Source organism: Carassius auratus, chromosome 28, assembly GCF_003368295.1.
Source record: "Carassius auratus strain Wakin chromosome 28, ASM336829v1, whole genome shotgun sequence".
Taxonomy (NCBI): domain Eukaryota; kingdom Metazoa; phylum Chordata; class Actinopteri; order Cypriniformes; family Cyprinidae; genus Carassius; species Carassius auratus.
Genome location: NC_039270.1, coordinates 9,096,937 through 9,122,776, shown reverse-complemented (window position 1 = coordinate 9,122,776; position 25,840 = coordinate 9,096,937). Strand labels below are relative to the sequence as shown.

Below are 25,840 nucleotides of genomic sequence, written 5' to 3'. Positions count from 1 at the left end.
TTTCAGCCCCCAGTGCAACATCCTGTTCTGACAGAGTGGCTTGAGTTTCTCTCCTCCAATCCAATCATCTGACATCACAAGATGTACCCCAGGCCAGATCCTCCGGTTAGACTTCATCATGTATGTCACATCCAGAGTCAGAGTCTATATATCACAAACAATCCATTTGCACTGTACAGTTTTAGTTGTATTGTAGATACATAAAAAAACATTTTTGTGTTGTGTCTGCATTTTGAGTCAGATTATCATTATTATTTGTGTAAAACTGCTCTTCACTCGTGTCAACAGATTGGGAGAGCCAGCAGTTCAGTTTGAGACAGTTTTCAAGTAGTAAAGAGCTCTGCATTGTTCACCAAGTAAAGCCAGACATGTCACATGACATCTCTCAGCAGTATAGTTTAAATGCAATATCTGTGTCTATTATATAACAAAAAGGTAAATGAAATTAATCTAAAATATATAGAATGGCATGCATGTTCCACTTCCCTCTTTTACATTTACAGTCAGCTCTTGTTTTTTCCTCACTAGAGGGCAGCACTTCCTGTGAAGAGCACCATATGCATGCTATGGGCTGACATAACAGGTTAGGTAACGATTTAGACTGTATCTGGAGATCCAGCTTGTTCTTCTGCTACCTGTATATTTTAATCCTCTTTTTTACTACACAACAGTTCTGTAGAATCATTTTTGAAGTGGTCCATGTCAGACACTAAAAGCTCCTATCATGCTGGCTTCTGGCCACCCCCGAGCTTGTTATGAAACGAGGTCAAATTCACATTCATTTTTTTGTCTTCCCATGGTTGTTCTGAGATACTCCACTTGGCACTTAGAGCATGACTCCACTTTCTGTACCAGTTATCTGCCCTCAGGCGCTGCACAGTCAGAGCGGCTCTCATTGGCCAAATAAGATGTGAGTTTTGATCGGATCTGGCCAATAGGCAGCTGTGAAACTGTTTATGAGAGCACAGTGTCTCTCAGAGTCCATGTGTGTTGAGAACACTTCACATTTTCGCTGCTTATTCTGGTGTCCGTAATGAAGTAGGGCCTGGGATACGTGATGTGCTTTGACAACAGTTTCTGTAGATCAGATTCCACGTCCGGTGGGGAAAATTAAGACTTTTTACCTTTTGAGTACTTCGTAATCACCTCAGTAAACTATTGCTTCTGTCCCTCTTAAAATCTGGTTTTGTGTATATATAGTAATTGTCTTAAAAGCTCTTGTACAGAATTTGTATTATCTTTTAATCAGTATTTGCGTGCATAGCTAATTAATCATACTTCTTTCTGCATTGAGGTATTGAGGAATGAGGTAGATATTGAGCCCCAACCCTCCCTCCACCATTTTTCCTCACTTGCTCATTTTCTGATCATGATCCGATTATTTCTGATCATTTTCAATTCCAAAGAACATTGTTTATATTAATAATTATATTTATAATTAATCTTTTCATTATTGTTTTTGTCACATTTGATCACTTAAATGTCTTTTTGCTGGATAAAAGTATTACTGTTATTAAACTGTACTAATCCCGAACTTTTGAACATAATGTACTAGTTTACTTCCCAGTCCTGTTCAGTGTCAGAACTTATGGGAAAGAATTGGCATCATTTCCTGCCTTCCATATTTGGTACATGTCAGCTCCCACTAGAGGACAAAGCCTTAACTTTACAATCTGGGACAGCAATGATACATTTTGCCCGGTGCTCTCTTGACACTGAAAAGCAACTTTTTTAGTATACCTAGTATATTATGAATAGTACTCTATTTAGTTTTTTATCATTCAGTTACTATGTTACTGTACTTTCTTTAAGTGTAAACATGATGTTCAGTACACAGATAAACCAACATTTATTCAAGATGCAAAAGTTAAAAATATTATATAGAGATACAAATGACACTACACTCGTTTCATAAAATGCCTTTATGAAGAAGACAACTGAAATACATGTCTTGATGTCTATAATATGCATACAATCTACTTATATGTCTGTGCTTGAATAGATTTATCATTTGCGTTGAGCATGTGAACTTTACAAAAAATATATATTATACATTTCAAAACAGTTCAAGTATATATATCATATTTACACATATTTTACAAAGTCACAGGGATGTGATTATTTGTGAAGGTTCATCCCCCTTATAGCTTGTCATTTGCGTTAGAGTTAAAATGATCATAACGTTCTCTGAGTGTGGGTATAGCAGGAACCCAGGCCGGACTGGGCACGAGGAGACGCTTGACATTTTTCTGCTGTCGTCACCTGTTTGGAAGTGACCTGGAGATCCTTCTGGCTTGGCTGCGACTCTTTACAAAAGGCATTCTGCACTTGTTTCCCATGTACTCCAAATGCCAGGGTTTTTTTTGTCTGCTTTATTATTAGCTTAACCTTACTACCCATTTCAGGTAAGTACTGAAAGAGGCTCAATGAGCTTTCATGGTTATCAAGCCATAAAGGCTACTGACCGACCATTAGACACCAAAGCGTCCCTTTAAATGTGTCATTGAGTGCTTTTAAGTGCCAAAGCCATGAGTTTGCTCTCTGGTGGGTTCTCCTGGAAAGAGTTCTAGTGTTTGTACCCATTCTGTCCTTCAGTCAACCAGCGGTGACCCACTTTCACCAGCTTCTTGCAACCTCAGGCGTCAATGCGGAAAGAGAGCAGCTTCTCTGAGTGCATGTTATTCAGCGTGCGCAGGTCTGGAAGTTTGAGCAGCAGCTTGGTGAATCGGGAGGCGTCATTAGGGGCATTCTTGCTGACAAGGGATCGGAGAGCCCGGATCAAACTTTCCTGAAGCATCTCCACTGAATTCACATTTTCAATGCCAGAACGGTCTGTACAAACGGAAACAGACAACAAGAGACCCAGTTAATTAGTGGATCAAATGAAGGTACTTCACAGTCTTGAAGTTTGGAATTCCATGATTTACCAACCCTATGTTTCAAACCCATAAAGCTTTGGTTGATCTTTACAATACTTTTTATAATACCTGAGAGGTTTCTGTCCTTCCATTGAAGTTCCAAGTAACCAAAAGGTCCAAAAAAAGTCATAAATCATAAAGAGCGATTGTATCTCTTCACAAGGCTTGGATTTTGGGATTTTCTAAGTTTTGGTTAAATATGCTTTCAATGGAGGACCACAAACAACTCTGTTATCATTAAAAATGTCTGGATAGTGTTTAAAGATCAACCAAAGTCTTACGGGTTTTGAACAATATGAGGGTGAGTAGGTGATGACAGTTTTGAGTGAACCTCCTCTTTCACACTAATATGCAACTGACCTGCAGACACCAGCACGACTGCAGTGAAGAGTCCCAGTTCTTCTGCTGAGAGTTCTAATGCGTTGAGTTTTTCACTGAAGTCGAACATGGTTCCCAACAGGTCGCCCATGCCCATGCTTTTCAGGGCCTCCAGGGTGTAGGTGGTGCCCGAGATGAACGTCACGGTCCTCTCTTTTACGTTAAACATAGAGGAGAAGCGCACCATGAGGACCTGCAGGAGATTTTCAAAAAGAAATACGCACTTAGTAAAACCATCGAGGTGTGACTGGCACTGTGGCCTTGATGCAAGTCAGTTGTTTTAAATAAAACACCAATAACTTACCTCAAACGTTCCGGCCTTCAGCAACGTGACCTGGTCATTCTGAGATAGCGTGCTAAACCCTGGGATGTGTTTGGCAAACTCCACCACCTCTCTGACGGCTGGGGTGAAGCTAAGAGAGAAGTCTTCCCAGATTTCCTGTGGTGTTTTGTTGGGGTCTGAGAAAGGATGCATGTTCATTGGACAAGCCTGGGAAAAAAAGGAATCCTGATCACTTCCAAGTCCTCTTTACTTGGTAATCACCTATAGTGGAGTACTTTAAATATCAAAGATCTTACCAGCAGAATCTCTTTGTGTTTTTTCCACGGACAGTTCTGCCCCTGGGAGCTGCTGTTCATCTCCTGACTGTGGTGGACGCCAAAGAGGTTACTGTTTGGAGGTCGCTGACCATTGTTATTGTCCTGCTGTCCAGAGACTTGAAAATGAAGGCCATTTTCTGGTGGCACCTCGAAGTTGTTACAATGGTGAGCGACATTATTATTATGATGGTAAATGGTGTTGGCACCATTGAGGTGGTATCCAGCCATGCAGCGGTTGCTACTTTGGTTGTCTAGCTCGCCGTTGTGAGGCAGAAGCGCTGGACCCAACTTATCATGGGCGTAGATGAAGGTCTCACGGTGTGCTCTGGTTATGGCGGCGATGGTTTTGTCTACACCTGGACTGGAGCACGGTGGTGGAGAAGCCGTCAGAGCCGAGGGACTCTGAGCCAGCTGAACCGAAGGAGAGGTTGGGGTCGGAGGGGAAGGGGACGGTGCTACCGGCACTCCGGGGGGCTGGAGTTGCGGTCCCACTGTAAGCCCCGGGCATGGAGATGAGGAAGAGGTGGATGGGGATGAAGAGGAAGAGCAGGGGGTGTGGGATGTGATGCTCGCCAGCTGGAATTCATTCTGAAGCTGGTTGTTCACCATGTTGTTCATGGCGTCCTGCATCTCGGCCAGCATTCGCTGTTTCTCGCGTTTCGGGATACGGCCGAAACGAACAGCTGGGGGTTAAAGAAAGGATAGAAAATGTCACACATTCGTCATATTTATGCTGTATGTCAACGTTCTGTTCATACACGTTTCAGGGGATGCAAGATATAAATTTATCATATCAGACACTGGGTTTACCCATTTTTTACATTACTTTAGCCATAATTACTTTAGAGTTAATCTTATAAACAAAAACATTAAAACATTTTATTTTTAATATTAACATTAAGTTTTAAAGTTAATAGTAATGTTTATACTGTTTTCACTGCCTTTATTCACTTAATAAATGTTTTTAATTTTAATTTTGGTATTTACGATTTTTTTTTTTATATCGGTATATCAGCATTATTCAGAGTTTTAATATCAGTGCATCCCAAAAACTTTTCTGTAACTGTTTCTCTAAGTCTGGTTGTATAGATATTTACCGTCCCGGGACATTCCCACGGAAAGACATTTTTTAAAACGGCAATGCTGGCACCGGTTGCGGTTGATCCTCATAATGGTACAGGTTTCGTTCTTAAGGCACTTTTTGTACTGGATGTTCTGCTGGATGCTGCGTCGAAAGAAACCCTGCAGACAAAGTAGATAATGTAAATGTTAATTTTTTATGCAGTATTTACAATTATTAAGCTTTTTTAATTAAAAAACAAAAACAAAAATGCAATCAACAATATTTTAATGGTTCATGCAAATCAATGCTATTGTCTTACCTTGCAGCCCTCACAGGCATGGACACCATAGTGAAATCCGGAAGCCACGTCGCCACACACTTTGCACAGCAACACCATTCCATTCAGCTCTGGATGGAAAGTCAGATGTTAAAATCCTTCTCCTGGATACCATACTATACATTAATCAGGTAAAATATGGTTCTTATTGCTTACTAGTAAGGGTGGCAACTGATTTGTTGGGGGAATTGCGTGTACTTCCACCATCATCGCGGCCTCTTGGGGATCCACCAGAGCACGATGAGCTTCCGTCCTCTCCTGATCCTGAACTTGAGCTGCTGCTGCTAGTGTACATACGCGAAGAATCATGGGATCCATTGGGAGAAGGTGGGAATGACGAGCCAAAGCAGGGTTGTGTAAAGGACTGCATGCTGCTGTTGGAATTCTCACTGTACATGGACACAGGGCTGGTGCGGTTGGGAGAGCCTCCACACGATCCGATGTATGAAATTACCCCACCTAGCAATGGAAAAGAAAGCCACATTTACTAGATGGTCCTCTTTACTCCACTGTGGGAACACAAAAAGTGAGAGGGGCCCGCTGAGAAGGGGCTGAAAATGTTCTCAGGTATTTGTTCTCCTGCCTAAAACAGTCCATCCTCGTTAAAATGTTCCCATAAATACTTCTCTCTACTACACAAGCAGTTGAAACGGATTGCGCTATGGAAACCAGGAAGCCGAGGGAGCAAGAGGATCTGTTTTTGTGGAAAATACTTTCTAGGAAATGTTATTGTAAACTGCAAGGGTACATTAGAAAAAAAAAAAAGACAGCGACCACTCCTTTCTTCCTGTGTTTGTGCCTCAGAAGGCTTGTGGTTTATAGTTTCACTGGCACCAGTGAGCCATGTGAGCCAGCCACATTTGTCTGATGTTATTTCCGTTTATGAAGTACATAACTTTGCATGATGTCTCAGTAGCACATGCCTTACCATGTGCATTTATATGAGATTTACGACTGTTTTGTTTGAGTTACATCCTGCTTATTAGCGTCCATCAGCTCAAATCAGATACGACTATTCAACTTTGCTCTTGAGGAACAGCGCAGTGCTAGAGTTTACACCTCGGCATTGATTCTAGCATGTAAACTGTTCCTTAGTGTATGATACCTCCTCTTGCCTTTCCTAACCTTTGGTCCCCTGAGGTTTAACACTGTATCCTTCATTCTCGTTCTAAACCATGTTTTAGGGAGATTTGTGCTTCTGTTCTCCTAACATAAATGATGCATCCATAGATGCATAGATAGATATTACAAAAACTTTGTATTATCATATGAAAGTTTATAGAGTAAATAAACTTGACTGGTCATGTTCAAGAATTATTCTGCGAAGTGTTAGAGAGTATAATCTTCATTAGCACTTTAAATGTCAAAGGTGAACTGGCGTAGAGGTTACATAACAGCTGTACACTAGCACAAACGGTGAAAAAGTCACTGTGTCAGGTGGAGCCACGACTGGGAAACATGCTGTAGCTTTGACTGCCCTGTGGTTTCCTTCAAAAGCTCCTGAAAAACAATAGTCCCGCGTTAGATTGATCAATGCGTGTCCACTAGTCTGCAGTGAGTCTGGATGTTTCTGGTTTTGGTACATGGCAACAGTGGTTTGAGATCTTCTCCCTATTTATGCTCAAAAACGTGCTTTCTTCGGCTCCTATTTTTTTGTCAATTTAAACACTTGGTTTTTCCTAAACATTCTGTCAAAGGAAATACTTGTGTAAGCACAACACAGGCGCGTGTGAGCTGTTGTGTCATTAGGGAAGCACGCCTCCCCTCCACGTGCGCCACACAAGGACAGCCTTTCAACGAGACTCACTTCATTAGACACGCCTCTCAAAACACACCCGCTTCTTTAAACTTGCACACGCAGTGAGTGAGACAACAAATACACTCTACATGAATAAATTCAGTCATAGTTTAGGTTGGGTTCATTATATTTGTCTCTTAAGCCACTAGATGAGTGTGCTCTAAGAACACGAAACGGAAAATTCATTGTTCGTGATTTTAAAAATTAAATGTTGCTCAATAAAAATTGTAAACATTCTACATTTTAACATGTTCCCGCTAGGTTAGCTATATAATTTGGGTTGACTGTATATTGGTGACGGGTAATGGCTATAGGCTACCAAGCAACAAAGTGTTGAATATAAAGATATATTTTTACTTGTTTACCGGGGAGTGCATGGTATACAAAATATTTTAAATATTTGATAAGTAGCCTGTTCAGAATCGAGTCGAAGACATTCGATTAATCAGGTATTTGATATACCACTGGCAAATTAACCCATTCTAAAATATCTTCAAAACATTTTGAGTTGTATCATAAACTAAGGTTAGGCACCATAATCCGCTCATTCTCAGTATGTTTGAGCACTAAGTTAAGTCCAGGGGAACTGTTTTGTGACGCTGTATTCATGTCATGGGGGGGGGGGGGGGGGGCTGTTACGTTAAACTGGATCAATTTCATGTCCCACTTTTAAAGCAAACACGGGTTAACGTGATGCCGAGCCCCGCGCCTCGCTCTTCGGTCCAATCGCAGCGCGCACATGGCTCAGACTGCGGCGTCACACACGGGCTCGCGCTGGGAGGAATTATGTAATGAGCGCCTGCGTGTACCAATGGCTGTAGGCGGAGAGTGGAGAATGAAAACAAAAAGCACATGGCTAGGCACGGCGGTCCATGTGAATCGAGCGACGATCGCCGATGCTCAACTGCATCACGGGGAGGTCCGTACACCTGACTTTACAGTTATGACCTAGTTCCCCGAATTTCACGAGAACACAGTGCCTTAACCCGTGCTGTCCTTGCCCCCGTTGTGTATTTACATACAGATACAGAACTTTTATCACTACATATACGATATAAACATTGAAAGAATGCATACTTTAACAGAATTTTTCAGTACACATAATTAAGTTTTACGAAAGCACAGTGAAGTATTTGCACATACTAAAAGATATTAATGTACATATTTAAATATATCTTCGCGATTGTTTATGTCAGAATCATGCGTCGTTAAATAGGCTAGCTATTACAAAATGTCGAGGTATTCGGCGAACTTTACTGCTAGATCATTAATTACAATTATTAAGATATCCGTGCCGTTCCATTGCACCAAGCTGTGCTTATAAATGTACTTTGTGGATCCATCGAGCAACATTCAGTAGTGCATAGGTAATAGAAACTACAGACATCAGTTTGACAGTGATGAAGCAGAGAAGCGAATGCAAGGAAATGATCAACGAGCCTGTTTTTAAAATCATACAGAAAGGATTCTTACCTGTGTTTGTATCTACTGCTGTCGTCATGCTGAGCCCCAAAGTCATGCAGCTTTATGAAAGAATCTCCAATGCAACACGCAGAGAGAAGAGGCACTTCTGTTTTTCTAACAGATCGGTTCTTCTTTACGATAAAGTCATAACTGCCACGAAACGACCGTCCTAAAACCGCAGAAAATACACACGCATCTGCTAGATGCTGAGAAAAGATGTTAAATGTTGCGCAAAGACGTGAGGGAAATGTGGTTCATTCAGTAAAAGTGTATCATACGCCAGTGCGCCTGTCACTCCCCGATCTGTGTCGCTCTGAACTGTTCTGTCAAGTCGGCCGGGTTTTGCTTTTGTTCCAAGGAGCGTGGATGAGATGAGCGCAGGCGCGCAGCTGCACGAGGCTCAAAATGTGTGCATGTGACCCCGGGAGCCTCGTGGCCCAGTGACACAGTTTCTCCAGAACACATTTGTGCGAATTTAAAAAAAAATCCCCGCGCACGTGCCTTCTTCTGTGTTGGGAAATGAGGTCTAATTTGAAGAGTTTGAAATCGTCTGGAATATTGTATGACTGAATCTGGTTTCTGTGCTTGAAACCAATGCTTGAAAAGTGTTTTTGAATGAGAAGTTTTTTTTTAGTGAGTGCTCAGCGCAAGGCATGTAGATGTCCCAGTAAATGTATGAATCTCCTCAAACGTTCATTCAGAATGTGGCAGGCTCTACGCTATACTAAAATAGTGCAATGCATGAAAAATGTGAACGTGAACATTACAGACTATATCTAATGTGCCATTACTAACATATTAGATGTCTGATCTGTTATCTGGCAAAAATAAAATTCTTCTCTATTATCAACTAAGTGTATTAATTATTCCATAGAAAAAAAAATAAGAATAACGTGTGAATTTAATCTGAGGTATAGCAAATGGCAGAGAAGTGAATATAGCCTAATTATATAAAATATGAACTACATTTACATACTAGTTTATTTCTATGCTCATTATTTATATAGGTCATCACTTAATCCTAAAGTCATGTCAAAGTTATGTTAATGTAAAATTGTGTTTTAGAGAGTTAATCTGTAATGTATAAATGTATGTACACTGAAGACTATGGGTAGAATAATTAACATTGATTTGAGGAATATATTTTGTGCCTTGGGGGTGAGATGGGGTAAAGTATTACAAAAGTCCCCTGGGGACATCTTGCCCCAAAATAATAGGTTGCTTTGTTTATTGATGTTAAACATAAACATTTGAAATTCATTAATATTTAAGTTGGTGTTATTTAATAATTCCACAGCATATAACAATCCTGTTAACCCCAAAAAATCATATATGCCATAGCTTATGTGGACTTCTTTCCCAATCTTACCCTATATAAGTGTGTGTGTGTGTGTGTGTGTCTGTGCTATATATATATATATATATATATATATATATATATATATATATATATATATATATATATATATATATATATATATATGGGTATGTGTATATATATATATATGTGTGTGTGTGTGTGTGTGTTAATTTTAGGATGCACAAAATTATTATGTCCTGAACTAGTGTGTTTCAGAGGCTTATTTTGGCACTTTGTTGCGCCTTTTCAGCTTTTGAATTTATTTTAAGGTTATTTTCAAAACAGTAATTCGCCCCCAAAACAAGTTTCCACTGTGTCCCAGATAAAGCGCCTCTCTTAGAGAACAGCTCACCAGCTTTTGGCAGACCATTATCCTTTTTTGCGGCTCCAGCAAGCACGTGTCAGAGAACAAAACCGTGCTATTGAAAACAAACAAACAAACAAAAAAAAAACATAGAACATCTCGCAGCAATAAAAGGAGTCACATCCGTAGTTGCATTCACGTGAATCACTCTGGCGTCTTATTGTGGGTATGATTAATCATTCTCACCTATATAACAACACTGCGTGGCGCTACACGTGACAACCGGGTGGAAAACATAAAGGTATATGATTCACTGCGTGTCTGATGTTGTGAACTGACCACGCCTGTTGCTTCTATTTTCGGACTTTATCTTTATGGCAAGTGTCTGAATATTTGTGCTGAATCAGAATCATAATAAGCTTTATTGCTAAGTATGTTTACACATACGAGGAATTTGTTTTCGTGACAGAAGCTCCGCGGTGCAACAGAATGAACAATAAACAGAAACAGAACAATAAACACATAATAAAATAACAATAAAAAAATACATCTGTATTTTGACTATCGCGGACATGGTAGCCTGATAACAGTGCTTCTGCATAAGCACAGCAACCATAAGCAAGATGATAAATTCTTCGTCACGTTTGCACATCACGTTACCTGGACCAAACACCATGAGAGCGGGCACGCGCAGCATGTATCGCTTGAGTGGACTTATAGCTGCGCGCGCTTTGACTCCCCAGACTTGCGTTTGACACACCGCTGTGTTGTCACATGCAAAAACACTCCGTACGCGTTACACACACACACTTCACATGGAGCGCACCGGTGTACCATAATCTAACCAGCACGGTCTTTGTTTATGTCACCAGACGCACAGTGTCTTGGTCAGTGCCAGATTTCAAACCCAACTGAATTTTATATATATATATATATATATATATATATATATATATATATATATATATATATATATATATATATTTGTGTGTGTAGAAATATTTTTTTTTCCAGAAAGTTATTTTAAAAGTTATGTATTAGTTTTGAAGTTATATAACGCCCCACTGACACGCCCTAGTAAAATATTTAAAGCAATTGTTGTGAGATGGGCTTAAAAATGTGCTTGTATAAAGGCAGAATTAAATATTTAGTTGTAATATTAAAGTCTAAAGTTTAAAATCTTTTAAAAGTCATCAAGTCCCTCAGAGATATCATGAGCATTGTAAATTTGAGCTTTAAATATATGCAGGTTGCATATTTAGGCCTACTGACCTTATAAAAAAGGTTCTACGTTACGCTCTAAAAATAAAGGTTCTTTAATGTCATCTGGTTGGAATGTTCAAATGGCAATTAATAATATATTTTTGGTATGGGTGAAGTTGTGTTTTAGTGCCGCTAAACCCCGTGGTATAAGCCTAAAAATGATGCACCTTGCGGAAAACTAGCTTTCGCTGATCTCATTTATGTAGCCTAGACTGTGCTTAATTGTGGCATTATTACATGTGATTCGTTTTAAAATGGAGGTGACACATCAAACCTTATGAGTCCTTTAAATAAACTTAATTGCTAACAATCTCTCCAGAAATCCCCACACCTTGTCAGCCGTGCATATTTTTAGTAACGATGATCAATTTGCAAAGTACAGCATGATAATTAGCACTGGACTCATAGAGGCAAAGTTCAGTATGCCTCAACTCTTCAGCTGTGGTTTTATCCCTGTGTTATTTTGTCCTCTGTGTGTTGTCTGGCGCACCAGCGCTCGTGCTCGACAACGTGAGGAAGTCTCAGTGCATGTTGAACACTCATCAGACTCTCATCACTGCGGTCTTCCTCCCTCCGGGAACACCAAAGACCATCTAAACGTGTTGGGAAAACACTGACGCGTTCCTTAAGGATGAGCAAAGCAAGAGTATTAGAACATTTACAGGAATTGTCTTTTATATACAGCATTTCACATCAACCACATAAAGGATTCTTTAAGAGCTATTTGGAAAAATATGAAAGCGCTGATTAATCAATATTTATTCTAAAAATGACAACTAACATGAGACAGATAGGGGCGTGATTCATAGGGAGTGAGATCTGAACTTCATAAAAGTAAATACGATACTGTTTGACAAATGAGTACTTTTTAACAGAGTTTATACACGCTTAAGTAACCACAAAAGTCACCAAAGTAACATGTATTTTCACCCAGCTGCAAGTAAACGATAGCGAAAGGGTTAATATAAGGAGGTAACGATAGCAACAGTGGCTGATTGTGCGCTTCTCTCAGTATCGGACTAAAATGTAACAAAATGCTGTCATTTTCACTATTATAGACGTTATTTGTTGTCGCTTGCGAAATCAAATGAGTGCGCCATGGGTGTAAACCGGGACGCTAATATTTTAATGAGATCTCACTGCAACGTCACTGGCGCTCGTTTTTTCAGGCTTACCAAAACAAAGTTACTGGGTTAATTTGGTGCACTTTCAATGGTTGGTTGGTTGATGCGCCGTGGAACTGAAATAGCACTTAAAAACTTGAAAAATGTCTGATTTTTATGATATGTCACCGTTAAGGTGATGTTGTGCGATTCGATCATATTTTTGTATTAGTAAAACGTTCCAAGTCCCGTCATTCCCGTTTTTAAAAATAAAAGCATATTTTCAATATCTTAAACTACTTTAAGTAGTTTAATATCAGCCGCTGCCGCGCGTCTTTTAACAACAAACGCATCTCTTAATTCAAACAGCGACAGGTTATTTTCGTCTCTTGGACGCGCCTGGGCTTTATTATGAAGCCGTTGTTCAGTCCTCAATCAAATATAATACACGCCATGCGAAGCTCTTCAACGCATCGACGCGGCGCAGAGAGACATGCGTCTCTGTTTGTGTGCGCGCTGCAGTCGCAGGGTCCCGTGTGCCATGTGAGTCGTCCCGCACAGGACACGGCTGCGCGCTCAGGAGTGTGAGGGGGGCGTGTCGTCCCCGGAGGCGGTCACCAGGCTGGTCCACGTGCGGGGGTGACTCAGCCCTGAAGTGGAGCAGTGAAGTGGGCGTCGACCCGGCGAGCCCTATTTTCGTGGAAAGTGAGTAGCCTCGTTCATGCACTGATGTAAACAACTCCGAGGTCTTACCGAGGGAAACCGAAGCCGTGTAATTGGGTTGTTGCTCTATTTAAACGTGGATTCGCACAGACACACACGTTCTGATTCTATCCCACTCCTAAGTTAACCATGGTTTAACTACAGATAAAACCCCCCAAAACATGGTAACTAAATTAACCATGGTCCTGCTACACTAACCATAGTTTAACCATGAAAAAACCTGGTTACTACACTTTTACTAAAATAAAACCATTGTTGATTTTCGTAAGGGTTATCTACACTATCATGTAAGCTCTGTTTGACTTCTGACTTTATACAGTTATTCGTGCTGTAGACATGATTAGACGACTTGTTGTTGATAACTTACTACTATTCTTATTTTTTTATCCCTCATCTAACAGGTTTCTTCTGTGCTGGACTCGTAGAACAATCCGTTTTATTGTCAGTAAGTGGTCTATTGTTGCTCTTGTGTAGAACTGATAGAATTGTTTGCTCAGGTGCTTCATTGTCTTCTCGTGGTCTGGGTATGAATGTCAAAGCATATGTTATGTGATGATAAACATGTTCTTGTTCTTCTCAATCAAATGGCTTTACGGTTTAGCTCCTTGGCATTGATGTGTTTTCTTTACAAGGCTAAGACCCCAGAGGAGCTTTAGATGGCCAACTGACCCTCCAGTGTGATCATCACAGAAAAAGAGTGAAAGCCATTAGGCCTGAAAACATACATTAAAAGTTTCAGATTTTAAACATTTCCCCAAACTGAAGAACGTAGAAACTCGGACTATGGTTTTTTTTGTTTTGACTGGTTCCCTCAGTGCTGTAAAGCTGGTAAATAGACAAGAGAGCGAGGAATGAAAAGAGATCATTAAATCAAACATGAAGAAATTCAATTCTGAACACGTGAACCCATAACTGTTTCTCTGTGTAGATCATAGAGGTCATTTATATCACATGGGCCTAAATGAACTCCTACTGGCCTTGGTCTTGCATGATATAGCAGTATAAAATTGATAAGCCTTATCATGATATGCTACATGGCATAGCTGCTATTCCTGGAATCTTTCATCCACTCCCATATTTACTTACCTTGTGGGAAGTTACAAATTAACATTGTCCAAAAACAAATCACTTATTAACATTGCTACCAATCTGTACAACTTATAAAATAATGAATAAAAATCTTACTGTTCACATTTGATCAATTAGAGCAGTATTAGCTACATGCATGTACAGGTGCATCTCAATAAATTAGAATCTTGTGGAAAAGTTCATTTATTTCAGTAATTCAACTCAAATTGTGAAACTCATCATAAATTCAATGTCTTTGGTTCTTTTTATTGTGATGATTTTGGCTCACACTTAACAAAAACAAATTGGAATACTTTATAAGACCAATTAAAAAAAAAAAAAAAACATTTTTAGGGAATTGTTGGCCTTCTGGAAAGTATGTTCATTTACTGTACATCAACTCAATTCTTGGTAGGGGCTCCTTTTGCCTTAATTACTGCCTCAATTCAGCGTGGCATGGAGGTGATCAGTTTGTGGCACTGCTGAGGTGGTCTGAAGCCCAAGTTTCTTTGACAGTGGCCTTCAGCATTGTTTGGTCTCTTGTTTCTCATCTTCCTCTTGACAATAACCCATAGATTCTCTCTGGGGTTCAGTTCTAGTGAGTTTGCTGGCCAGTCAAATACACCAACACCATGGTCATTTAACCAACTTTTGGTGCTTTTGGCAGCGTGGGCAGGTGCCAAATCCTGCTGGAAAATGAAATCAGCATCTTCTAAAAGCTGGTCAGCAGAAGGAAGCATGAAGTGCTCCAAAATCTCTTGGTAAACAGGTGCAGCGATTTTGGCTTTCAAAAAACATAATGGACCAACAACAGCAGATGACATTGCACCCCAAATCATCACTGACTGTGGAAACTTAACAATGGACTTCAAGCAACTTGGGCTATGAGCTTCTCCAGACTTCCGCCAGACTCACAAAACTTGCTCTCATCTGAAAAGAGGATTTTGGACCATTGGGCAACAGTCCAGTTCTTCTTCTCCTTAGCCCAGGCAAGACGCCTCTGACATTGTCTGTGGTTCAGCAAATTTCTTGACACGTCTTTGTGCGGTGGCTCCTGATGCCTCGACACCAGCCTCAGTCCATTCCTTGTGAAGTTCACTCAGATTCTTGAATTGAGGCTGCAGTTCTCTTAGTTGGTTGTGCATCTTTTTCTTCCACACTTTTCCCTTCCACTCAACTTTCTGTTAACATGCTTGGATACAGCACTCTATGGTAATGAATGTTTGTGGCTCCTGTGTTTTAAGTTAATTAGCTGATCGGCATGTCACCATATTCTGATTTGTTGAGAGAGTGAATTGCTGGGGTTTTGTTAAATGTGAGCCAAAATCATCACAATTAAAAGAACCAAAGAGTGAAACTACTTAATTCTGTGTGCATTTAATTAATTTGAATTACTGAAATAAATGAACTTTTCCACGACATTCTAATATATTGAGAATAACCTGTAGTAGTTCTGCGAATGAGAATGACGAAACCTGACAAAGAGTGCACTCTAGTGGAGAAGAAAGATAATTACAGTTACACTCTGGGTCTCAAATCCCAGCTCCCCTTCGAAAAAAATAAATACAATTAAATTAAACCAAGCTAAAGTGGTTTGCTGGTCTTAGCTTGTTTAAGATGTTCACTTTCCAAAAATGTAAATGCACCTTCCAAGGTTCCACTTTCAGTTTTGTGGTGTTCGCAGACACGCGTGTTGAAACCACACCTCCGTTAAATGAACTGTAACCTCGTGCACAACGAGGAAGTGTTAGTACGGGATGCTGCTGATTTAATACATATCAGAGATTTACTCAAATATTGTCGTGCTGGAACCTAAAATAGATATACTATGACTAAAGTTAATCATTTTGTAAATGTAAAGAAAAAACGGTAAAAAAAATTAACACCTTGTAAAAGGAATGTTTTATTTCATCTTAGTGTACATACTGTCAGCCACACATACTGTTGTTTCTAAATCAGGTAAGCAAGAACTAGTTTTACAGCACTAAGCAGACATTTTGCTATTCTTGCTCATTATATTGTCGAATTATGAAGCTAAAAAAAAATCTGATCTCTCACAGGGTCGCACTCGCTATGGGTCTTTGCTACATTTTTGACCGGAGACAGTTCAGTGCCCTTCCCAGAGTTCACTGCAGTTGTGATGCTGGATGATATTGTCATCGGTCGCTATAACGCAGATGAGAGAAGTTTTGTCCCGGTGACGGTGCAAGAATCCGTTAATGTCACGGAGCAAACGACTATTTCAACAGTCTTTAAAGGCATACACGAGGGCATGAAAACCAAAGCATACTACTTAATCGATTACCTAAATTATACAAGAGGTAATTATTCTCTAATGGGCTTGCGTTGTTCTCTTGAGAGTGCATGAAAAAGTTTCTGTGCATTGTGTAGGCTACATGCAATCAAATCAATAATTGGAATTCACTAGGATTAAAAATAAATACATAAAACACTTTCAATTTCTAAAACAATTGCTGTTCTTTTAAAAAATTATATTCATCAAATAATCTTGAAAAACTGTTTTCATAAAAAATATTAAACAGCATAACTAATTTTAACACTGATGATAATTATAAGAAATTTATAAAAAAAAAATTATAAGAAATTTCTTAAAAAGCAAATCAGCATATTAGAATGATTTCTTAACGATCATGTGATGCTGAAAATTCAGCTTTTGCTTCACAGGAATAAATGATGTTTAAATATCCAAACAGAAAACAGTTCATTTAAATTCACATTATTATTATTTGTACTGTAATATTCGATCAAACAAAGACTTATTAAAAAAAAGAAAGAAAATCATACCCAAACCATTTCAATGGCAGATAACCTTATTGTTAGTGAACTACTGTGACTGTCAGCAAAATCTAGTTTTTTTTTTTTTTTCAATTCTCTGTGAGTCAATGTTCATCTTCAAGAATTGTCTAAAAACACTTCACTTTCTTTTTCTATTCTTAAAAAACATGCCCCTTTTGGACTAGCACTCTATGTATAACAGCTTGTTTTCTTAAAAAAAAAAAAAAAAAACCCTAACACTAGCTTCTCTAATCTTTTTTTATTCTATCTGTTTTCTTTTTTAATATACAAATAACAAAAGCAAAAAATGTATTAATATGATTTTAAAAAAAAACTTGCTATGTGTTCTGCATTAAGCTAAATGAGACTTTTTATGGCACTTGTATATCATTGCTCTTTTGTTGATTTTGTTTGCTTCTATTGTCCTCATCTGTAAGTCGCTTTGGATAACAGTGTCTGCTAAATGACTAAATGTTAATGTAATCTCATAACCAGAATTGTGAATCCTTACATATTGTGTATCAGAGACTCTGTATTTCTTCCCAAGGCCTTCACGTGCAGCAGAGGATGATTGGATGTGAACTTCTCCGTGATGAGCCTGGCCGAATGATGACGCTGGAGGCCTTTAATGGCGAGAGTGGCTTTGAACGCCGCTATAACATTCAAGGAGACCAGCACACTGACTGGAAATGGCCTGTCATAAAGAGTAGGGCACAGCTGGAGTACGACACATGGCTCTATGCCCACTTTTACCGGCCCTTGTGCATTAGCCAGCTTAAGAAATATCTAAAAAAGGAGCAGAAGCGTGTGATGGCAAAAGGTCCGTTAATGTAACCTCCAAAAAATGCACTGCGTTTGGTTTGAAAAACATTAATGATGGGTGTCCTGCTCAAAGTGTTCACTCTTTCCTTGACAGTAAAGCCCAGAGTGAGAGTGATTAAACGCTATCGCAGGGAGGCAGGTGGAGTTCAGATGACCTGCCTGGCCACTGGGTTTTACCCACGTCACATTAATCTGACCTTGCTTCAAGATGGCCAGCCAGTTAATGAAGAGAGGATCACAAGAGGTGCACTGCTGCCCAACCCTGATGGGACCTATCAGATGAGGAAGAGTGTGGAGCTCAGCGCCGAAGAACAACGAGAGAGACACACCTACACTTGTTCTGTAACTCACCTTAGCCTGGACAACAAGCTTGACATCAGTATAGGTATGGCAATCTGATACAAATTGCAATCTTTACACTAATAAATATCTATATTTTATTTATATATATATATATATATATATATATATATATATATATATATATATATATATATATATATTATTTAACTTTTTTTGTATATTTTTAGAACCTGGTCCTGAGCCTGTTATCATAGTTCCCGCTGTACTTCTATTGCTGTTTGTTTTTGGATTCCTGGCTGTCTTTAAAATATGGAGGAAGAGATATTCCCAGCCTGAGCAGGTACACATACACTCACTGTTTCACTGATACATCAGATTCACATGGCTCTGCTGGCCAGGCTTCATAATTGTATTTCTGTCTTCATATTGCAGATCATCTACATACCTACCTCAGGTTTGTCCTGTAATCTGCTCCGATATATTTATGCATTTGGTATTAAGAAAGATAGACATGTATATTTACGAATGTGGGTTTATTTGATTATTATTATTTTTCCTCAGCAGCTGATGACCAAACAGCAGAACAGCAGATGTGACCTGGCTGCAAAGTGCCACCAAATGATCTGTTCACATTTACAGACTGAAAGCATCTTGTAGTATCTATAAACTGACTGAACTGAAAAAAATTGAATCAGTATTTTTTTTTTCTTAACATCTGTTAACATCACGAGAAATTATTAAGTATTACTCATATATACATGTGTGTGTTGATATGTATCTTTCTCTTTCTTTATATATATATATATATATATATATATATATATATATATATATAAAACATATCCTTTCAAAAGAATGTGTTACTTGTATATTTTTACAATCATTTGACAGTTTGGCACGTTTTTTTTTTCTTCATTTAAGAAAAAAAAATACTGTTTTATCATGCATATTGATTTGTTCTCTATCATATTTTTGAATATTTCAGTATTTTTTTACGATATTCATAAGTTTTACAAAATAATGTTTTTGGTTAATAGGCTAGTAGTAACTGTATGTATCTGACAGGTTTCCTCTAATACCAAGTTTTTTGAACACACCTGTGTATTTTAGCATTGCTGTTTGCCAGATTGCATTGCCAATAAATCAGTCAAAAAAAATAAACTCCTCAGTATTTATTTAATCAGGTTCGGTATATTTAGCCTGCTTGTAAAACTGTCTTTCAGTAGTGCGCTAAATAAACATTTGTTTTAATCATCTGTGAATTCTTTAAAAGTTGTCACGATCTTATTCATATTTACCGTAATGTTGCAATGCGTTTTAAAACTTGAATGTTAAATCTTCAGTTCATCTCTGCATGATGTCAAAACGCAAACCTTGAAGCACGCGCCACGAAATGTTGCTCCGCAAGAGTCCAATCAGATTCCAGACGTACCGCGCATGCGCCGTGTGCGCAGATTCAAACAACATCGGAAAGTGGGCCAAAGGAAGGTGATAGGTGAGTTCGGACGGGGGCCAGGGAAATTTAAATAAAATGTCGATACGATATGGTTGCAATATGCTTCGTTCAGTATTTAGATAAACAGCACGATTGCATGACTTAAAATGGCGTCATCGTCCCTCAAGAGCAGACGAAGGGAACTGCTGAAATGATTGTAATTGTTTTTGCTGTATATCTAAAATGGTGGACGCTGCCTGTGCCCACACAATAGGTCGTGTATGACTCTGGAGTTTCAGTATAGATTAAAAACAACAACTCCCAGTTGCATGCATGTAAACAGTGATCGGACGATGTGCTTCCTGAAACAGTAAACACAATGCATGCAACACTCAACAGATAGGAAGCCAAGGGTACTTCAAGTTACATCAGCGTTATACCATATACATTATTTTGGAATTACGATCATACAATATGTTTCTATAAATTACATTTTTCCTCTTAGATTCATGTGCTTTCAATTTTCAGAAAACAAAGCATCGTATATCAGTCATATCAGTATACCTACCTTTTAATTTTGCCTTCCTAAGAAACAAATTATGGTCAAATTGTGCAATAAAACTCAAGTTTTTGTGTTGTTCCCCCAGAATGGCTATAGAAAAGGGGCTCAAAGGACACACATTCAGCCTGTCTCAAATCCTCCTCATCTATAGAGGTGGGTGTTGGTAAAAAGGCTCCAACTGGAGCAAGTCGCGATGACTATGCGATCCACCGTGTTCACGAGTGGAGGACACAGACTGGACACGAGCCTCAGCAAGAAGCCAGCGAGAGCCCATGAATCCCTGAAGAAGGAGAGTCACGACTTCGCCACCCATGTGCTGAGCACCATCCACAACAGCGGAAATCAAAAGCATCACCTGCACAGCAAAGCAAATATCAGCCGCCGGGACGTGTTGAGCTCCCCTGACCAGTCTCCAAAAGGGAACCTCGGGCAGGAGGAGAACTGGGAGACGCTGGGGGCCTTGACACTCCCGTCAACCAAGCAGATGGGGGCCGAAGGTTCCCCGGTCAAGAGCAAATCACTGTTTTGTCAGGCCAGTCAAAAGCACGTGGGGAAGATGGATCCCACGGTATCAAATGGCAGCAATCAGCGGCGAGAAGTGGGGGCGGTCGTGGGGGTCCCCTCACCGGAGAACAGTCCCGATGGGAAGCGTCGTAATGTGAGGAAAGGCTCCGGCCTCGTGGACACGCAGACCAGCTGCATCCGACAGATCCTGCTGCTGCAGCTGGAGCTGATTGAACAGCAGCAGAAGCAGCTGCACAACAAGAGCAAAGAGATCGATGACCTCAAAGCTGAGAAAGAGATGGTACGCTCTCTACGCTGACAGTTTGCCACTTTTCCCCCTGCTTTTATGAAATGAAGTGTTAAATGATGGGCCTGTGTTAAACTGGGTGCATTCAGAGTTTCCCGCTTGTTGTTTGGTAACACTTGTTTCTTGTTTCACCTATTGGTCCGAAGCTGATGTTTAATACACAGCCTAACACAGGTGTGTGTTTGTAGCTAATGGCCCGAATTGAACTCATGGAGCGTCGGCTGCAGATGGTGAGAAAAGAGGGTACGCAGTCCCGTCCTTCTCAGGCGCCTCGTCGAAAGGAACCTGAGGCTGCTGCCACAGAGGACGTCCAGAAATCTGAGGGGCGGGTCCAAACCCCAAAGCTGATGCACTTTGGAAGAAGAGGAAAAAAACTGAAAAGGTATGATCATGACTTTTTCTCTAATTATATAAAGATTTATTCCAAGGATAGTTCACCCAAAAATTCATCATCAATTACTTGTCCTCATGTCGTTTGTTTACTCAAAAGAAGTCATGAGGGTGTGTATGTAAAGACAATTTGTAATTTGTGGGTGAGCTATCCTCATTATTTCCAACTGTAGGGCAGTCAAGGTGGCTGAAAAACTAAAATTGCATTTTGTGCTTAAATGTTATCTTTATTTAAATTATATTCAAATTTAAAGGAGTATTCTCACTAAATAGATTTTGGCTTCTCTTCTAAAGCCACAAGAGGGCGCATGGAGCGAAATATTACTAATGGACATTTATTCAAAGCAAAAAAAAAATTACAGGACTATCTTTGCAAAAAGTGCATTGTTTAAAACTTAAAACATAATTAGCTTAAACAATTAGAAACAAAACAGCATCACGTATGTGTGCAAAAATTAATACAAAGGATTCAAAAACAGAGAGTACTTTTGTAAAATTAAAAACATGAAACGAAGAGGGATGGGGAAAAACCAACAAAAGCATTAAATTGCAACAACACTGTTTATCGTCGTTGCATCTTGTGTGCCACTGATAAGGCTGCCTGACGCACACCTAAAATTTGCATGCAACGTTTTTGCATTCAAACTTGGATTTTTTTTTTTAATTCCACAAATATTCGAAATTCAAAATTCGACAGCCCTAATGTGCTGTAGCTAACGACATGAGAATTGATTAAACTAAATAAGTTTTATGTTTTCATCCTCTCAAAGGAGGTTTCTTTTCCAGGACTCCCGGATGAGTAGGTCACGACGTGGGCAGCCCAGGTCACCACCACCACCACAGGACGGCCCAGCTCAGGAGGAGGAGCCCCAGGAAGAGACGGGGCCTGAATTTCAGTCTCAGTCAGAGGAACTGCCCTACCTGACCACCACAGAGATGTACCTGTGCCGCTGGCATCAGCCGCCTCCGTCCCCTCGTCGAGACCCCTCACCTGTGCATGAGGACACAGTTGCAGGTTGGGAGAAGTGAATGTCATTTCTCTGTTAAAGAAATATTTCACACGAAATGGAAAAATGTTTGTCCTCATTTACCCACCCTCATGTTGTTCCAAACCTGTATATGTTATAACTTATGTTGAACACAAAAGAAGATATTTTGAAGAACCAAAAAGTTGATGGTTCACCAAATGACTCCCGTAATAATAGGGAAAGAAATACTATGGAAGTCAATGGGGACTGTTAACTGTTTGATTACCAGCAATCTTCACAATGTTTAAGAACTTAAGAAAGAAACTCATACAGGTTTGGAACGACATGAGGGTGAGTAAATAATGACACAATCTTTGGATGAAATATTCCTTTAATAATTTTAATCACATATATTGATCATAGAGAATACTTAAGATCCTCAAAAATGTATCATTATTCACCATATGTAGTTCCTTCTTGGCGGGAGAGTATCTTAGAGCCACTGGGGCAGAAAGAGGCGTCAGACATCCCTGAGGTTAGTAAGACCCATAAGCATCCCAAGAGGCAAAGTTCATGTGGAGCTGTATTTTCTGTGAATCAAGATGCTGCTTCACTCTGAATGCATATATATTTATTTAAAGGGATAGTTCTCTCAAAAATGAAAACCTTCAACGTGTCAGTTGTGTTGCTGTCTATGGAGGGTCAGAAAGCTCTCAGATTTCATTAAAAATATCTTAATTTTTTTTTTTGAAGATGAAATAAGGTTTTACAGGTTCGGAATAACATGAAGGTGAGTAATTAAAGACATAATTTTCATGTTTGTTTGAACTATCCCTTTAATTAAATCACAGCCTTTGCGATTTCATACTCCTATCACAATTTTGGTTTTATTTGAATGAAATGTTCCACCTTAATGATGCATGTACATGCTCATACTTTCTTCTGTGCAGTGTCTAGATGATAATGTCTTTCTGAAGAGGCATTCAAAACTTGAGCTGGATGAGAAGAGGAGGAAGAGGTGATGCTTGTTTTATTTTTCTTCTATATAGTATCAGATAGATTAGAGCAGCTCTTGTCAAAGTCTGGACTCCGGTCCGGAGATAATTCAGTCTGGACCTGTCTCCACTTCATATTTAAATAGCACTCGTGTCACTCAAACCTCTGTGGCACACAAACACAGGGGTGCACAAACCAGTGTTGCACTGTTTACCGTCTCTTTTGTAAGACCAAGCACATAGCAACGAGTTTCGCCCCGCGAGTGCAAGGTTTCAGCTTTCCTGACACAGCTCTGCTTCCTCAGCCGGCAGAGTTAGCAGCACATTCATCTGACTTGTGAATTAATGAGTACAAAACAGCGTTTCCAAAAACATATCACTCTTGACTGTCTGGGCACATGAGGATGAATGTAGTTCGTCTGTAAATATGGACATAGTTTGTTACACACAGACCATTGTGCTGCATGATATATAAATTAAAGTAATAGGCCTGCAGTTCACTACTGTATAACTCTATCCCATAATCTCATTGGTCTCATTCAGGTGGGATATCCAGCGTATTCGTGAGCAGAGGATGTTTCAGCGCCTGCAGCAGAGGATGAACAGGAGGAAGGTCATTCAGGAGAGTGAACCAGAGCTGCGCTCCTTCTATCCAGACCCTGAGGATGGTATGTCAGCCGATGCCTTTTTCCCAGCATGCCTGAGAACTATTTGGTCTGCTCACTGACAGTGCTTGTTTCTGTGTTTGTCCTCAGTGGAGTCTGTTATGGTGACCCCCTTCCTGCCAGTGGTGGCTTTTGGACGACCTCTGCCCAACCTGAAACAGCAGTAAGTTCAATATCTGTTTTTTGCATGTTGTTAATAATGTACGTCTTGTTTTGATTGCAATACATATTTACATTTAAACAGAAACTTTGACCTGCCCTGGCTGGATGAGCGTAGTCGCTGTCGGGCAGAGGTGACTAAGAAACGGACGCCTCATCGAACATGTCGCAAATGAAACCGTCGCAAGGAAGCTCCTTCCGAAATCTTAGCCTTGTGGTCTCATCTCGCGTACACACCTGTATTGCACTTTGGATCTTCAGAAGCAGATTGAAGGGTGAATTTTGGATCTGAAGCCCCCTGCAAGCTCTCCCAACAACACCCCCATGATCATAGTGCAGAGTGGACCACTTCAGTGTTTACCATTGTGTCATACTTGGACCAAAGCTTCTACCGTAACACACCGAGAGCTGCCGTAAAAGATCAAAACTGTACATGCTGCGCTTTTTGGTCTGTGAGTTCTGTCAGTCGCATAAAGGGAAAAATGATGAAAACCGGTAACAGAAGCATTTGTTGTAACGTAACGCTTTTGTTCCAAGGAAATGTGTAAGATACGTGTAACTAAAGAAATTATTTCAGATATTAAAACGAGTCATATATGAATATACCCTGTTTTCATGTCTTTTAATGAAGGATTGTATTGAAAGCTTAATCACAGAAATCATCTTGACTTTCATGTTTGGCTAAGAATTTTTTTTTTTACTGGAATCAGATTCAACCAGGCAAAAGTGTTTGATGTAGACAGCAGTCATCAGTTTTAAGAGTATTAACCTATCCTTCATGTGAGAAATTGAAATATATAAATAATATAAGTACTGTGGAATGTGACAAGCCCTAAAATTGTCAAAAAAAATGTTCTACCACCGTGTAACATATAAGAAGCATATTCCATGTCCCTGCTAGACAAAAACAATAGAAACCTTCACAGAACTTCTAATGGTTTTACTGGTTATAATGGGAATTGCATTGGTTTTAATGGGATCTGTAATGGTCTCTACTGGTAATTTTTCGCCTTCAATTGGTGGCTTGTTAAAACCACTAAATCCTGATGCAATATGTCCCAAAAGACACTAAAGGAAACATTTTCTTTTAATTTTCTTACAAATTGAAGGTTTGTAACGGTATCTGTAGTGGAAACTATTAGAATTTCTGTGATGGTTTCTGATTTTTTTTACAGTAGGGATATATATATATATATATATATATATATAAATATATATATATATTATTTTGCTATTATGGTCCTACATTTAAAAAAATAAAATAAAACAAATTGCAATGCAAATTGGTGTTTTAGTGCTCCATAGTGTTTCAAATAAGTGGTAATACCATTGTATTTTGTTGTTCTTCAAAAGTAATGAAAATATAATGGTACTAAAAAAAAAATTTTTTGTAGCACTTCATGCTTCCTTCTGCTGACCAGCTTTTTGAAGATGCTGATTTCATTTTCATTTTTTCTTTTCCACGACATTCTAATTTATTGAGATGCCCTTGTACATTTAACAATGAGTGGGAAACAGTAACTTAACGTGGTTCTAGACTTAGAGCTACTGATTT

At 39.4% G+C, this 25,840-nt stretch overlaps 3 protein-coding genes across 4 annotated transcripts; 2 read left to right on the top strand and 1 right to left on the bottom strand.

Annotated features, from left to right (window-relative positions):
• si:dkey-225f5.5 (major histocompatibility complex class I-related gene protein) lies at positions 1–19,090 on the top strand. Of its 2 annotated transcripts, none has more exons than XM_026207635.1 (7): positions 1–120; positions 16,440–16,700; positions 17,723–17,995; positions 18,092–18,382; positions 18,528–18,640; positions 18,733–18,754; positions 18,862–19,090. In XM_026207635.1, the coding sequence occupies exons 2-7, from the start codon at positions 16,520–16,522 to the stop codon at positions 18,894–18,896; spliced, it is 915 nt and encodes a 304-aa protein (XP_026063420.1). In that variant the 5' UTR covers positions 1–120; positions 16,440–16,519; the 3' UTR covers positions 18,897–19,090. The 2 variants fall into 2 exon arrangements, with proteins under 2 accessions (XP_026063420.1, XP_026063419.1); XM_026207634.1 differs by lacking the exon at positions 1–120 and adding an exon at positions 15,887–16,338.
• nr1d1 (nuclear receptor subfamily 1, group d, member 1) lies at positions 1,905–9,209 on the bottom strand. The gene is made up of 8 exons (XM_026207631.1): positions 8,568–9,209; positions 5,453–5,755; positions 5,279–5,367; positions 4,994–5,138; positions 3,876–4,579; positions 3,601–3,786; positions 3,279–3,489; positions 1,905–2,832 (listed from the first exon to the last, which is right to left on the bottom strand). The coding sequence occupies exons 1-8, from the start codon at positions 8,611–8,613 to the stop codon at positions 2,636–2,638; spliced, it is 1,881 nt and encodes a 626-aa protein (XP_026063416.1). The 5' UTR covers positions 8,614–9,209; the 3' UTR covers positions 1,905–2,635.
• A 550-nt stretch (positions 19,091–19,640) lies between the features above and the next one.
• On the top strand, positions 19,641–25,490 carry msl1a (MSL complex subunit 1a). Its single transcript, XM_026207633.1, has 9 exons — positions 19,641–19,795; positions 20,383–21,102; positions 21,297–21,490; positions 22,269–22,513; positions 22,937–23,001; positions 23,417–23,484; positions 24,005–24,129; positions 24,217–24,289; positions 24,371–25,490. Exons 2-9 carry the CDS (start codon positions 20,491–20,493, stop codon positions 24,459–24,461), a joined length of 1,473 nt encoding a protein of 490 aa, XP_026063418.1. The 5' UTR covers positions 19,641–19,795; positions 20,383–20,490; the 3' UTR covers positions 24,462–25,490.
• The last annotated feature ends 350 nt before the right edge of the window (positions 25,491–25,840 follow it).

Coding starts and splice junctions, on each gene's coding strand:
- nr1d1 (XM_026207631.1), bottom strand. CDS start 8,613: ATGACTTTGGGGCTCAGCATGACGACAGCAGTAGATACAAACACAG. Junction 5,368..5,452: donor ATCAGTTGCCACCCTTACTA/GTAAGCAATAAG, acceptor CTTTCCATCCAG/AGCTGAATGGAATGGTGTTG. Junction 3,787..3,875: donor AACACAAAGAGATTCTGCTG/GTAAGATCTTTG, acceptor TTTTTTTCCCAG/GCTTGTCCAATGAACATGCA.
- si:dkey-225f5.5 (XM_026207634.1), top strand. CDS start 16,278: ATGTTTTATTTCATCTTAGTGTACATACTGTCAGCCACACATACTGTT. Junction 16,339..16,439: donor TACTGTTGTTTCTAAATCAG/GTAAGCAAGAAC, acceptor GATCTCTCACAG/GGTCGCACTCGCTATGGGTC. Junction 18,755..18,861: donor CATCTACATACCTACCTCAG/GTTTGTCCTGTA, acceptor ATTTTTCCTCAG/CAGCTGATGACCAAACAGCA.
- msl1a (XM_026207633.1), top strand. CDS start 20,491: ATGACTATGCGATCCACCGTGTTCACGAGTGGAGGACACAGACTGGAC. Junction 21,103..21,296: donor TCAAAGCTGAGAAAGAGATG/GTACGCTCTCTA, acceptor GTGTGTTTGTAG/CTAATGGCCCGAATTGAACT. Junction 24,130..24,216: donor CTATCCAGACCCTGAGGATG/GTATGTCAGCCG, acceptor GTTTGTCCTCAG/TGGAGTCTGTTATGGTGACC.